Genomic DNA, 15,906 nt, shown 5'->3' with positions numbered 1-15,906 from the left:
AAGGAACACAAAAAACTCAGAGTTTACTAGATCTTGTACCAGATCTGACTGAAATTTTATTTTATGAAGCAACTGCAGAGATAATTTCTTATCTTCCCATCCCCCAAATCCTGTCAGCATTTTCAAGAAACATTACAGAGCACCATTTATCTCCTGGCATGAGTAACTTTCAATTCCATTGCAGAAACACATGCACGATTCAGCTACTTCTAAGATATGAGCAAAATTCTTTTTAAAAAATCTACTTATATACACAGTTATCAGCTGGACAATTGCATAACAGGGTGAATCTTTTTTCCTGGTCTTAGTGAGGTCAAATAAAAGCTGCAAAGGAATTTTACTGCCCACAGAGAGAGCTGACACAGAATACCCAAACCAGTGGTTCTGTTGTCATGGGCACCAACAAGGAAAAGGCATCTAAATGCCAAGATTTTTGAGAAAACCTTTACTGAGCTGGTACGAAGTCAGACCTACAAGTTTATACCTTGGGAACCAAAACCAAACAGCTTTAGGAAAAATTCTGCTGACAAAAGAGCCCTGGCCTCAATAGACCAATGGCCCCAAATGCCCCCTCTGTCTGTGGGCTGGACATGAGGGCACACCAGGCTGGAGGGCTGGGCTACCTAGCAGGTAGCTATGGAGGCAGAGGCACAGACCCTAGGCACGCAGCAAGGCAAGGGAGATAAGACCACAACTGTGCTGTTTACCAGCTCTGAAAACAGTTCTGTCTCCCCTGATTTTGTTTCTAACAAAAGCAGTTACTACTCTTTCCTCCCCGCGTGCTTGGAAAATGCACAAAGTGCACCTTAATGGTTGCTCACAACTTATGGGATAAAGTTGTCCTAGGGGTATGTGATCAAAAACTACTGTGTCTACGGCTGTTACAAGAGGTTGTCTCAAACTGATGCACTAGGATCCTGTTTCTGCTTAGAGATTGGGAAAGACACATGAAGTGACTTCAAAGGCTCATCTTTCCGCTGCCCTCTGTGCAGGCAGGGAACAGGTGCTCACAGCAGAGGCTTCAAATCATCACCTCCACTCACCTTACTGGACCAGTTAACTCACAGGGCACTATTTCCTCACCTGGAAAGGTGGGGATCCACACCAATGAGGGAAGGTACCCAACAGCCCCATGAGAGCCTGAACCCATCCTTGGATCAGCAGCAGCAATGGAACTGCTGGCACAGTCCCAGCTGGTGTACAGTACATTGCTTTCTGGGCAATTGGAGCCTACATTTCCATTGATCTGCACACTGAAATCACTGCTGAGAGTAAACAGATTAAAACCTGATCATGAACTAATATAGAAGTTACCTCTGTTTGTAAGTGCTTAAGCATCGAGGCACTTCAGAACACACTTTTCTGCATCACTCTGCATCCTTAGTTAAAGACCACATTAGAGGCTGTGGTTGTTCAGGAAAGGACATCACTCCATAGGTTTTGGTTCCTATCAAGAGTCAGGGTCCAGCTTTGCAGGACAGTTGGCACAATTTTCAAAAACATCTTAGTGGAAGAGAAGCTCAAGTTCATAAAAAAATTCCACGAACCACTGCAGGTCTCCAAGGACCTGATTAATTTTCCCCACCATCTTTTTTTAATTGGAGCTTCAGGCTCTAAGCCAATTAAGTGGCTATTCATAGCACTGAATTTAAAGGTAGGGAAAAATTAGTTGATACATCCCACATTCACTCTCTTCCATTCTATCAATTTGTTTGGGTTTTTTGGTTGTTTTTTTTTTCCCCCCTAATTATTATTACTAAAAACATCACACAGAGATGAAAGTAGGTCAAGAGCAGGAGTTGACCAAAACTACAAAAAACTACCATTACATGTTTTATTAACAAGCCTGAACCATTTGATAGTTCTGTGATGCTCTGTGATGTTCTCAGGTGGGGCTGACTCAGCATTTAAGACTTATGTGCAAAATAAAACTCATTGCATTACTGCATTTACAGAAACACAAACTATCCATTCCTTTTACAGTATTTTTCTTTAAGATTGATAAATCAGTGACACAGATAAGTACTGGGAAGCATAATAAGCAATTCCAGCACACAAAGCTCTGTTTTGCATTATTCACCACATTATTTTTACGCAGTTTTAGAGGTTACATATGGCTATGAATGAAGAGATTGCAATTTTATAAGTGAGTGAAACTATAAGAGGACTCACAAAACAAATATTTCTATCACATAATTCACATGGGCCTACTTGTTACAAAAGTAGCAGAATTCACTTTTATATTCAAAGACTTAAGATCCTATCAGGTGTAATAAGGAAAAGTAGCCTTTGTAAGCAAATGTTTCCATGCAACTTCAACCACCTCTGAAAAATATACAACCTTTAACTTCTTTGGAAAACAAACACGGCATTAATTAATTAATTATCCTTGCTGAGCTTGAATTCAGTAATTCAAATACAAAAGCTGATATTATACTCCCTCATTTGCACAAACAGCACACATAGCCAGGTTAACCTGACAGGATCAACTCAAGTTTAACACAGAACCAAAACAGGTTTGATTTTCTTATCTGGTAATTTTTTAAAACATTTTATACATGAATTAAAAAACCCCCACCCAAACAAAAAACGTAACAACAACAACACCCCCACAAAAAACCACAACACTTTCTCCCCCCCCGACAAATAAAGGCCATAAAACCAAGCAATTTCTTTTTCATTCACTTCTATGAACACTTTCAGAAATGGTTTTATGATATTGTACCATTATTGATAATGTAACCATTACTGAAAGCAACACTCAGGGACAGAGTTTATTAAAGAAGAACTCTTGCTGTTTGAATCAGTGGGTTTGCATATCCCTGTACTGGGTTCTGGGTTGTAGGGATCTGGTGGGGTTTATTTGCCTTTTTTTGCGGTGAGTTTCTGGTTTCTTGAGGCAGATTTTTTTCTGATCTAGAAATCCAAACTAACAAGAAACTACACCTCCATGGCTACAGTCAAAATGAGAAGGCAAAGATCTTGGAGCTCAGCAAGGATAATTAATAGATGCTGTGTTGCCAAAAACTGCAGTTTTTTCCACAGTAGAGCTAGTTCCAAATTACTTTTTAACAAAATTAAAATCAGACATAATATATATGCATTGTGAAAAAGGGAAAAAAAGCTAATCTCTTGAGCCCAGCATAATGAAGTCATTTAAGAAAAACAGAGAACTAAAAAGCTGTGTTACAGCTGCAACTATATTAAGCAGGGATAATATGTATATGTAAAGACTCAGAAAATAAAAACACAGAAGATTTTAAAAATAAAGCAATCCTTACAGTCATTATTCTATAGAGAATCAATAGAATCATTATGCTTGGAAAAGACCTCCAAGATCATCCAGTCCAACCTTTGACTGAACACCACCTTGTGAACTAAACCACAGCACCAAGTGCCACATTTACGTGTTTTCTGAACACTTCCAAGGATGGGACTTCCCTGTTCCAAGGCTTAACCACCCTTTCAGTGAAGATATGAACACACACACACACATATACAGCATAGCATTTTCTATTTAGGAGTTATCCACGACAAAGAAGCAAATGGCCTAAACTATCACGCAACTTTTAGTGACTTTTATTCTTGTTTGACTAAACTCAGACTTGGCCAATTTCTTGGGGAACATTTCAGGTTATATAACTGCACTTTGCAAACATGCCAGCCTCTGAAGTGCACCAAGCCACCTGGTACTCAGAAGAAAATTAAGTACGTAACTAACTTAAAGTTTAGTAGCACAGACCAAAGCCCTTTGAGCTTTTCAGCAATCCCAGAGATAATTGAAAGCAGACAAATCTATTCATTTCTTTAAGCTTTGCATTTATTACAAAACATCATCAATGCAATGAGACAGAATCTCCTGAAGCAAGAGTCCAAAACCACTTTATGCCACACAGGCACTTTTATTCTACTCAAAGTTTCTCAACTGCTGCCTCATTGAGTCCATTGCTTTGCTTAGGGGTGTTTTGGTTTCGTGAGGTTTAGGGTTGTGGGGTTTTGTTGGCTGGGTTTTTTTTGGGGGGGGGGAGGGGGAACCTAGAGCCCTCCAGACAAACCAGAAGAGGTTACAGCACTGTGTAAAGCTCACACAACTCCTACAAAATAATGTTGTGCAAGATTATTAATTCTTCCATTATCACTGATATTTTATAATAAAATATTGGGTTTGAACACTGAGCATTGACAAAGTCATACTTGCATCCATTAACATACTGAAGCAAACAATTTGAGGTGTTACCCAAAGGCTTTTTTGCACTGTGTTTCACTGATATTTCCGTGTGGGAGAAGCAGTCTGTCCTTTGCACAGATGTGGGAGTTAGACCAGCTCCCATACCAAGAGCAATGCTGCATAACAGGGATGCACTTATGTTTTAAGAAATGATGTAATCTCTCCATGGGACACGTGTGTAAGTGACGAAGTGCCTGCACAGGGGACACTAAGCTGGCGAGCACAACACTGAACTGCTCATATGGTAACCCACTGTACATCTTACTGTAAGAGATTTCGCACTGAAAACAGTCTGCACTCTTTTCAGAAAAAGATTGTGCTGATAAACAGAATTGGGAAAACTAAGTATGTCTGAAGAGAGAAAAAATACACTCTCTGAAAAGCATAAAATCAGATTTGAGATTTATCAGAAAACCTGTGGCAAAAGAGGAAATAACCTGGCACTGTATTTGCACACTTTCATAAGGCTGCAGAGCCTAACGCTGCAGTTCTTTCTTCTCTCCCTCCCTATTTCATCTGAAAATATGAACTTCAGCTTTTATTACAATACCGGGAAACAACTGAAAGTTGATTTAGAGGTCTGAAGCAACAAACATTTTAGCTTACTCTTGATATCTAAGGCAGTAACTTGCATCCAAGTTTGGCCTTGAGTTCATCATGCAGTCACATTTCTATTTTAACAAAAAAAAATAAAAAAAATATTAAAAAAAATTAAAAAAAATCAGCCTCTAGCTTTTATCATAATGCTCAAAGTGCTAAACGATACTCCAATAAATGGGAGTGATATTTTACTCATTTGGCTGAAGTCTCTCTGTAGAGTTAATTGCCTCAAATGTGGTATTACAGCTGCTAACTGCATTGTGCATATTACCTTTGCAGTTTAAGATGCAAAGAATAAAATAGTGGAATCTGTTTGCAAGGTAAGTTGCAAAAGGCAAAATTTACAGAAAAAGTGTGAAACCAAATTGCCAGGCAATGAATGCCAGTAGTGCCCAGCTCTAATTATTGCTGCCTTCTTTCCAATGTCTTTAGTGCCACTGTGTTTCCTCCTGCTACTCTCCTTGGATATAAATTTCACATGCTATGTACTTGAGTTTGAGATTTGCTAATGAAAAATAGCGGGTAGTTACTGCTTTGACAACAGAAACAAGTTTAAATTTTAAAAAGATATTAAAAAACGATGAAAGAATGAGTAAAAGGAAAAATCAGGTGAGGAAAAAGTAAAGACACCAAACATGGACTAGATTTTCACTAACCAACTAAAAACACATTATTAATAAGAGGAAAAACAAAAACAAAGAAAAAGCAATCTAAACCCCCAAAAAACCAGAAATGGCAAATGAAAGGTGAAATAAAATAAGAGCAGCTCAAAAGAGAAGGAAAAGTAATAAGTTGGTAACTTCAAGAGATGACATCAATAAAAAGCTGGAGACTAATCTGAAGAAAATGGAAGAGGAGTGAAAATATGGGAATAACAGCAAATGAAAAAGAGCATAAGAAGTCCTTTTTAAAAGCAAATGGTGAAAGAAACCCCAGAGTTATCCCTGTTCAATTTACTTTGCATTTGCCTTTACAGCTTTAACTTCTCAGAATATCTCTCCCTGCTCCAACTCCCTGAATGACTTCCTGCCTAGAGCCACTAAGTTCTCAGGAGCTGATGTGATTCTTATGCTGGGATACATGGATTTAAAAATAAAATGTAGTCAGGAATATGAGTGAAATATGAACTCTCATTTACCCATTTCCTAAAGAACACCTTAAATTACCATCAAAGGCACCACTGGTGAGTAATAAGATGTTCACCTGCTCCCAGTGCATTCAGCATTACAGGTTCATACAGACATGTGGTGAAACAGGCTGAGGATACAGTGAGGGGTGAGGCAAATGCACAAGGAACTCTCCCTCTCCAATAATAAAAAATTATCCATGCTTAGTTTTAAGCCAACCTGGTCCCCCCATGTGGCAATATAAGCACTAGTGACAGCACAGCAGAAAGGGCTGGACAAGAAGAACAGGACAGGTCAGTATTCTGGGAATGGAGAGGGGGGAAAAAAAAAAAAACACATTAGCTTATGTCTGTCTGGAAAGCATTTGTGGAACTACAGCATCTGACCATTCAGGATTTGGCAATCTACTGATACTTTTATACCACTGAATAAATCTTTAAAAGACAATTAACTGCATTCCTAGGGAACAGTAACTATAACAGAGTGAAAAGGTCTGTTGAGAGCAGAAGTTACTGTCTCGGTTTGATCTTTAACTCATTTCACTACAGAAGACCTCAAACCTCCAGAACAGGAGGTTTTGGTACACCCTGAACTCCACAGCTCCAGTGCAAAGCAGAGCAAAACGTGCCAGTGCCCATTCTTTCATTACAGGAATGGACAGGAATCACTCATAAAAAGCTTTAAATTGTTTACTTCCCTCTCTAAATCTTAATGTCATGGGATTTCTTTGTCAACCTGAACAAATGGTTTGCTTTAAGATGCTACTGGAAGATTTATATCTGCTTGTGTTTTGTAAACATTTATTTCAAAATACTTTAACCCTCCTCATCACTGGAGCAAGACTGTAGCATATGGTGTTCATTAAGACCAGGAAATTCCTGTTTGGCTGTTATGAAACTGTTGAGAGTAGATAATTGTTTGTTGGTTTATTTTTAAATTCTATCTCTGCAAAGACCTATTTCAGAAATTTCACATTAAATGATAAATTTTAATTGGCAAAATTTTAAATTTTGTATTTGTTAAATCCAGACACTAGTCTTTTGCAATTAAAAAAAAAATCAGAAAATATTTATCAAGTGTAAATTAATGAATTACCACTATGATACTTGATATATAGCATTTTGCAATCATCAGTTTAAAAGTTGTAATCCATAATTAAACAAAGAAACAAAACAATTTGACAACTTACAGGTCATCTACTCTTAGTGCTCCAGCTTCATCATAGCATTTTTTTTCTACAAGATCACAAAAGGATTCTGGGTCTTTTGCAGAACTTTATATCCTTGCTGAACCTTACACCTTTGTCTGCAATTTCAATACCTTTGTGTTTCCATTCAAAAGAAAACATGTAGTCTGTCCTTATTGATTTCTCATCAGTGGTGTCAAATGAAAAAAAACTGTCAACAGCAGTGAGAAGAGCAACACATTAAGCCCCGAGTGTTTCATGACAGACCGAACAATATCACAGAAACAAAAGAAAACTAGATGTGTTTTCCTCATTATTGTTTTTCCCCTATACTGGGAGGAGAGCTGTGAATGACCAAAGGCCACAACACACACACACACCCCCAGAAAGTGAAGCTGCAAAACTGTATGAAAAATCTGCTATCACTTGATTATGACAGAGGACAGCACATGGCTGGGGTACGAGGCTGTCCATCCATCCCTGCAAGCTTCTCCCTTGCTGGATGACTCAGGCACTCAGCTCCCAGCCCAAGGGACAGGGAAAAAGCATGTTCCGAGTTCAAGTCCCTGGAGGGGACAAATAACGGCCAGTTACTTGCTGCAGACTCTCCTCTCCATCACAAAATGCCATTAAGTGAAGCTAGAGTATGTTAAACACTTGGAATATTTTCCCCTGTATAAACAGCTGCTGTAGCCGCAAATGGAAAGTTACAGAATTGCAAACAATTGGTACCAAGTGTTAACAGAACATATAAACTACATTTTGTTTCACAAGAAATAGAAACCTTTAGGTTAAGGGGTTCTTTGTGCACACACTGTAATTTATTATCTTAGGTGTATATACACAATTTAGCAGACCAAAGATAGCCAGAGAGTACAAGCCTTAACTCTGGAGCCACCCTGAAATCCATAGGCATTTGAAACACCTTTTTTAATAGTAGAGCATATTGCTAAACTGTGTAGTTTGCAGCCCATCATTATCTGAAGTTTCTTTTGGCATAAAGACTTTCCAGGATAATCATTCCCACTGAGATACACTCAGTATGCCCAGCTGCATTATGTGTTCCCTTCCTTCAATTCTCAGTTTTATTATCAGCTCATAACTCGTAGCTGTTTTATTTCCCTTGGTATCCAAATTCATTCCATATACTGAGAGAGCTTCACCACATTATCTTCTACTTGAGATCACTAATAAATTCACAAATTAATCTACTTAAAAAGCTGCATCTCAAAGTACCAATAAAAAAAACCAAACGTAGACAGACACCTCTCTTACCCCTCTTTCCATGGCCTTTCATCCACCTTTCATCTTCAGAAGTAGGCTCACTTAAATTTAGGGAAAAAAAAGGTGCAGGTACTGCTTTACTTCTTCTTTTCTCCCCTCAAAAGAAAAACAAACTCTCATGCCTCTGTTCCCTGGGGAGCTTTAGCTGTGCATCAATTCACAGCACCTCAGGCAGAGTGTGCAGAACACCACAGGCAGAACACAGGTTTGCACTGACTACAAATGTTACTTCCACACATTAATGCATACATAACATCTTCATTTTTTCCAGTCTGAGTTCCTTCCCCATTTTCCCTGCTTAAGTGAGATTTTTTTCCATGCAAGTGGGGGAAAAAGAATTAAATCAATTTGGACTTTAATACCATGTGGCAAAGTACATCAGAGACTGAATCTCACTTTACACCATAAAAACGTTATTAATCCTGCACCTTTCTAAAGAGATCATTTTTCTTCCCATAAGACCTTCATTTACAAATGTTATTAGCCCACGTCTCCACCTACATATTCTAAATATAAGGTACAAAGAAATCATTTGATCTCCACTTCCTTGGGTTTTAACGTGTATCATCCTGAACAGAAATACAGCCAATGTTAAAAATCACCCCCAATTTCATTTTTTCACGGAGAAGAGAAATGAAGCATTCCTTTCATTCAGTCACAGCTATGATTCCTTAAGAACAGAACAAGGCAGCTCATTTCCAAAGATGTCCCAGACTGTGTATTTAGTTCACACTAACAGGCTGGACTTCCAAAAGAAGCATGGTTTGAAACACATAGTACTGGTCATTCCTTAGAAACAGCTCCAACTCAGGTTTCCTAAAGAAACCAAAAAAGCATGCAGGCTGTCTCTGCCAGGGACACAATGAGTATTTATTGTTCTGCTGGGCTTGACCAACACACATCTCTGTACTCCACAGCAACAAACAAAAAACCTCACAGGACACCCGCTAATTTGCAATGTTACCAGAAAGACTGACTTTAGCTGCTGTAAAGTAAGGAAGCTGCTCCAATTAGATGCAGAATTATACAGCAGAAAGCTGTATAATTCTATTTTAATTCTTTTATTTTTATAATTCTATGTTTAGCACATGCTAAATACACTAAATACAACAGTATTGATAATAAGGTACTCGTAGAACTGCAAACTCCTTAGAATGGGTTTGTATATCAAATACCTACATAAAGCCAAGATAACATCAACACGAAATTTCTATGAAAAACAGACTGAAATGAAAATATTTCAGGTTTCCAGTACTGATAAAAGTGACTCCAAAAATAAATTTCTTTATTCTGTGGTTTTACTACTCTAACAACTCCTCCCACCCCATAAAAAGAACAAGATAAAATACCTTTTTTCGATTTTGCTCCAATCTTCAATTTGGATGGCCAAGCAATCTGTGTATTTGTTTCTTCCATAATCTGTTAAAACAGAAAGCAGTTACGCAAAATTAAGTTTTTATTGTTCTTCTACAAAGTCATAAGTTGCTTTTTAAAAAAAGATCTTCACCATTTTTAAGTTTGTTGGCTATTATTACTTATAAATAGCACAAGTCATTAACTATATTTCTGGTTTCCTTGAGAATTTTTGTCTGTTAATAAACAGGGCTGAGTTCTGATCACTCCAAAGAATTCCAGAGAGCAAACCCAAGATGCTCAGCAGTTTCCATGAAGTTCAAATGAGCACTACTACCTACAGCATCTCCACGTCCATCTCAGAGAGAAATTCAAACCTTTACAATTCAACAAAAAATTTTCTTTGGTTATCTTAACAGAGTTTATAAGTAAAGCCTATCAAATTTAAATTGAGTCCTTTGGGCCTCCATAGGTCAAGATATATCAGTTTGCCTCACCTTTACCCAAAAGCAGCTTTTCATTATAAGCTTACCCAGACTTCACAATTTTTACTACTTAGTTTAGCTGGTCAGAGTAGACATTTGACAGCATTTATTATGACACAGTGTACAACCTTCTGTACATCTCTAACCAGCCAACAAGGAAAAACCCTTCACACACACACTCTCTCCTACTTTGAGAGCCATGCAGTCATTTGGCTCAGAGTCGACTTATTCTGTTGCTGCCTTGTTTCAGTGAAGTTCACCACCCTATTATGGACATATTATACTGAAATTTCATTCTGTCAGAGTTACAGTGCTTCACAAACCCTTCTAGTGGTGAGACAAGAAAAGGAACTGCAGGACACCAAAGACTTCATGTACACGAATTGAAATCCAGCTCTAAGAAGCCCTGGGCATGTCTAAAGAGACTAAATACCTTCTCTTTTATATTGTGATGTCCTCATCAAGCATGGTGAGATCATACCTCTCACCATGAGATAATGAAAACAATTAAAATGTCAAAATAATTAGAAAATACACTTCCCAGACAAATGCTAATGCATAAAGAAAACAGCTAGAATGCCAGTAAATTTTCCATAACAGTAAAATTTAGAACTAAGGCAGGTTTCTCTAACAGTTCAATTCTTATCTTCCACATCCAAACCCCCAGGACATCACAACAACTTCCAGATTAGTACGCCATGTGGAAAAACTGAAAGTGTCAGCCAGACTTCATTATACTATATTTTTGGTTTCAGCAACTATGGGATAATAAGTTACAGCTGAAATAAAACATTTCCAGGAGGGTGAAATTCATCAGCAACATACATATACTTTTCCCAATTTTTCAATCCAGATGTTAAAAAAAGCTGTTTCAAAGAATTCACTTGTCTCTGACAGAAGGCTTTGGGCCAGGATTACTCTCGGTTGTGCAACAGGCAACAAAATACACAGAAAATTGGAAGGCATTAGCTAAAAGGAGAAGAGAGATGCTAAAACAAAGAATGGCGCAGGACTGAGTTAAAGAAGATCCAACATAAAAGGAACCACAAGAGAGGAGACAGAAGAGGAATGAATGTCATTCAAGGCAAGTGTTAGATCCCATCAGTCAATAAAGACTTCTATCTTAAAGAAATTAAATCCTCCCCATTTCTGATGCTAAACTAAAATAAAATGAAATGAAGCCCACAACTTCAGAGATGCACATTCTGAGGACATATGAGAGAGATGCATATGAGATCTTCAAAGGAAAAGTAGTCTGACTGGCAGCCACTGAGATTTGGCCACCTAATATCCTTAAGCTCTTTGAGGAAAGCAATGCTAAAAATTACCACATTAGACCAAAAAGGCAACTCAGTCTGGTCACTACAAAGACAAATTTATCTCCTGTTTTAGACAAGCAAAAAAAAAAAAATAAAAATCTGGTTGCATTTAAAGTAAGAGCATTTACTGAAGTACCAAAATGCTCAGAGTGTGTGCTGGCTTTCAATTCCAAGCTGTAACCTTTATGATAAATCAGGGCTTTAATAGAAACCTTTAAGAACAAATTCAACTATACTGCTTGCCTTTTAAACTATTATCATATTTATTAGGTACTGTATTTATTGCAACAGCAGGAGCGTCAGAAAGCTCTAGACAACAAGGAACCAATTTTTTACTAGAGCAGTTAAACTTGAAAGTGAAGATCATGTTGAAAACTGCATCAACTTTTAGTTCTGTTTTTACCATTCCAACCCAGGCACTTTTAAGTGCCAAGATTTTTTTTTTTTCTTCCCCCTGGAACAAATTTGGAATCATTCCATGAAAACCTCAACTGCATGTTGCAATGGGAACAGCTTCATTAGTGAAAACTTGGTGTTATGCCACATGTCCTGATAACAGCAGTTATCAAATGAACAAGACAACTCACAAGTGCTATAGCTGTAATACATGCATTCCAGTTGTATAACTACTTTAGTTACATAACATGTAAAGAAAATTCAGCCTGGGGATGACTCAGAGTTCATCATCTCTGCAGAACTGCATCTCTGCTTAGGCTTCCCTTATTTTCATATAAAATAAGTGATGGGGTGAGCACTAACCTGTACTTGCTTCACCTTGATGGATCAGCTGACCAAAGGGAACAGGCATATTTGACAGCAAGATTTAATCCCCCGAGTAAATAATCTCAGGCTCCTTCTTAAAATGAGGGAAACCCTAAGAAATTGTCTTTCTACAAGTTCCTTTCCTTCCCTTTCCCCCCAGAGAAATTGCAGTGTTTAGGAGCAGAATTACATAAGCTGTTCTCAGTGAAGAACAAACAGAAGGTGACAAGACACTGGAAGACACCAACAGAACAAGTAAGGCTGTACCCTGACCCTGACAAAACTGGCCCTAGTTGCAAATTATTGGGCCTTCAAGAAAAAAAAAAAAAGTCTAGCTGTAAGGCAGCTGGAAGACAAGCTTTTGGCTTCCTTGTATTCCAGCTTGAATAGTTTATAGTTTAAGCACTTTGGGGAGTTTTTACATTAAGACAGCAAGAAATTATTGTTTCTTATGATGTATTTTTTTAGCTGATTTTGGATGGAAACTGGAATGCCCTGAATGCAAAAAAACAACCAACCAAAACTCCCCCAAAGCCCAAAAGCATTTCAGAATTCAAAGCAAGTATTTTACAGGCAGTAGATGAACAAGAACAACATACCTAACAGACCTTTCTTCATTTAAAAAAAGCACATTAAATCTAAGTACTATTGTTTATAGTTACTGTTGGTAAATCACCTATTTTTGACCTTCCCACCTTCAGGATTTGTGCATCTTATCCTTTTCTGCCTCAGTTCTTATTCACAGTGGGGGAAAAAAAAAGGATCAGACAGCAACCTGCATCTAGTAGTGGGAACCTGCAATTTTTTTTCTCAACTTTAGCTCAACAAGCAGCTCATTCCAACTGGAATGACAAAAGGAACCCTCAAAAAGGCAAATGTAACTGGCAAAAAAAAAAAAAAATCCAGTTTGTATTTCATCAGGGGAAAAACCTTCTCTTTCAGGGGAATTAGCTTGTTCAGTTTAACCTTGCTTGATAGAACAGAAGATGCATACACCATTGCAATACACAGAGTACTTGGACAATGAATAAGCAGAGATGTTAAAAACTTATAACCACTTAAATTACATCTTCAGAACAGGTATGTGTTTATCTTAATCTGTATGGAAGAATATATATTTATTTTAAATATACAATAGGGGGTTTTTTAGATACTTTGAATTTTTCCATGCAATTTAAAACCCTAGAAAGTAATCCAATTGTATGCCCACTGGTTGTTTTTTATTTCTCCGCCCATGTCTTATTTTTAAGAAGTTTCTTTTCTTCCAGGTTTGCCTACATTTTCCTCTGTGCAGGTTGAAAACAAACAGAAACACCAGATTTAGAACAACATCATCAATGGCACTAGACATTTACACTTAAACACTTGCAGAGCTGCAGAGGTGCCTTATTTTCTACTGCCAAACAATGGAAATCCTGAGGGAGGACCTAAATCCTGTGCTACTTGGAGTATTTCAGACTCCATTTCCTGTCAGCAAACCCTGCCCATGAGCCTGCTGACAAATGCTGACAGCTGAACATCTTGCATGAAGTATTTAGCAGACCAGTTCAGTAAATTATACAAAGGAAAATTAAGCTCAATAACTACAGGTGATCACATCCACGAAAATAAAAACCATGGTCTCTGGGACAGCATAAAACACAGCAATGGATGAGAAATAGGGAACTAAGCAGTGATTCTTTCAACAATTAGCCCTTTTGAAGGGGAACCTACACCTCTGGGGTACTGTAGGCAGGTCTTCCTCCTTCAGCAGGTTAAGTGACAAAGCAAAGAAGAATATAGGGACAAACAATTCCATCCTTCTAGATCTCGGTTTTCACTCGGGAACTGCCTCTGTGTGCAGACAAAAAAGTTACCACAGAGGTCTAAACTATATTCTGAACTACCTTTAGTCGTGCTTATGCCATTCTCAACCCTGCATTTATGCATCTCACAGAGAGCATTTCTCAATATAAAATCATATTCTAGCAAGACAAAAAAGGAATGACCAAAGAAGTAGCTATTTTTCCAAACAGCATGAAGTTTAAAATTGAAAAAAGCCTGATGCAATGCTAGTGCAACGAGTCAAAGGAAAAAGCAAAGGGGAGGAGGAATGAATTGGAAATTCATTGAAGACAAAATGTAGATGGCTGAGCTACATCAACAGCCCTCCCTCCCCTCAAAAAAAACAAAATTGCAGGGATTGAGCTCTCCATCAGGCAGATATTGGGGAGGGACTAGAAATGCAAGACAGAACCTGTTCATTTATATTTCATGAGCATGCCTTGGAGCAGCACCTCTAGAGAACTATTACATACAAATTTCGCTTTTCTCACTAACAAAAGACAAGAACTATAAAGCACTCGGAGCCATAAACAACCCACAACAGGTATCCCTAGGGAACAAGTGCTTCCCAGTGTAACTGTGTTCAGTTAAAAATCGCTGCAGTGGAGAAAATCCCATGTGTGAGGGCAGGACAAGGACAGGGAGGGACAGAGAGGACTGGAAAAGTGCTGTTCACATGAGAACAGAATTTCTGTCAGGAGATGTTTGGTCATTTTGTTTTGAAATTGAATCTCCATCGGGTTAAAGAAAACACAGCAATTCTTTAGAGATGACCATAGCTAACTAATTCTGTGTAGGGTAACTTGTACCCAATCAACACTCCATAGCTGCTGAAGGGAAGGTGATGATTGATTTGTTACATCACTGTATCTATCCCCGTTGCCCCATCTTGGAAAGCCATTTTTGCCAGATACAAAAACTTGTTCCATCAGTTTTATAGGAGACAAAGATGAGAGTTATTGTGCAAGACAGCAGGGAAAAAAAAAAGAATAAACACAGGAATACAAATAGTAAAAAAAAAAACCCAAACCTGTACCATGATAATGGCCTTTCAAAAATGTTTCCATAAACATGGAGTATTAATGGGACAAAAGCCACAAAAAGTGAAGGGCAACTCAACAAGTATTTTTAAATCAAACAGAATAGGAACAGCACAAACTTGCTTGCTGAACACAGCTTTATGAACCATAATGGAAGCTAGGGCTGTGCAAAGAATATGTAGAAGTTTCAAGTTCCAGTTGATCAGCAATTTTAATTTGGACAACAAAAATATTTTTCTGCCTAAGAAGGAAGAGACATGGACAAAAATCAGTTCAACATAAATACAGTCACAGTTTAGATGCAAAATCTGCTTGTAATTGACAAGACAAGAGTAACAAGCAAAGGGATTAGTTATCCAATTTACTAACTCTCCTCCAAAAATAAGTGCCTAAGTTCATTATTGAAGATTTCACTCATTAAGAATATTACATGTAAATTAGCATTTCAGAAAATAAAATCATTACATGTTCAATCTAATTTAGAATTAGCCAAATCAGTGAGTATGTGATAATTTTCAAATCAGGCCTCAGGATGCCTAATAAGAACACACACACACAAATTTTGCCAGTCTCTGAATACCTGGCTTCAGAGACTTTAAATCTTCATCTTGCATCTTCTGCTGTGAGAGAAGTTGGATTAGCCCCCTCAGTTTGTATGCATTTACAGCTGTGTAAACAAGCTTATTTTTATAGTCTAT

At 37.8% G+C, this 15,906-nt stretch overlaps 1 protein-coding gene across 2 annotated transcripts in view; it reads right to left on the bottom strand.

Annotated features, from left to right (window-relative positions):
* Positions 1–15,906, bottom strand: part of BICC1 (BicC family RNA binding protein 1) — a 102,783-nt gene that overhangs the window by 43,821 nt on the left and 43,056 nt on the right. For both annotated transcript variants that reach the window (XM_017836365.1, XM_017836364.1), the window contains exon 3: positions 9,775–9,844. In XM_017836365.1, the coding sequence (XP_017691854.1) occupies positions 9,775–9,841 (67 nt within the window). In that variant the 5' untranslated portion in view covers positions 9,842–9,844. The remainder of the gene's footprint in view (positions 1–9,774; positions 9,845–15,906) is intronic.

The sequence above is a fragment of the Lepidothrix coronata genome, unplaced genomic scaffold, assembly GCF_001604755.1.
Source record: "Lepidothrix coronata isolate B3197 unplaced genomic scaffold, Lepidothrix_coronata-1.0 Scaffold276, whole genome shotgun sequence".
In the NCBI taxonomy this organism is placed as follows: domain Eukaryota; kingdom Metazoa; phylum Chordata; class Aves; order Passeriformes; family Pipridae; genus Lepidothrix; species Lepidothrix coronata.
This window is presented reverse-complemented; position numbering and strand designations above follow the sequence as displayed.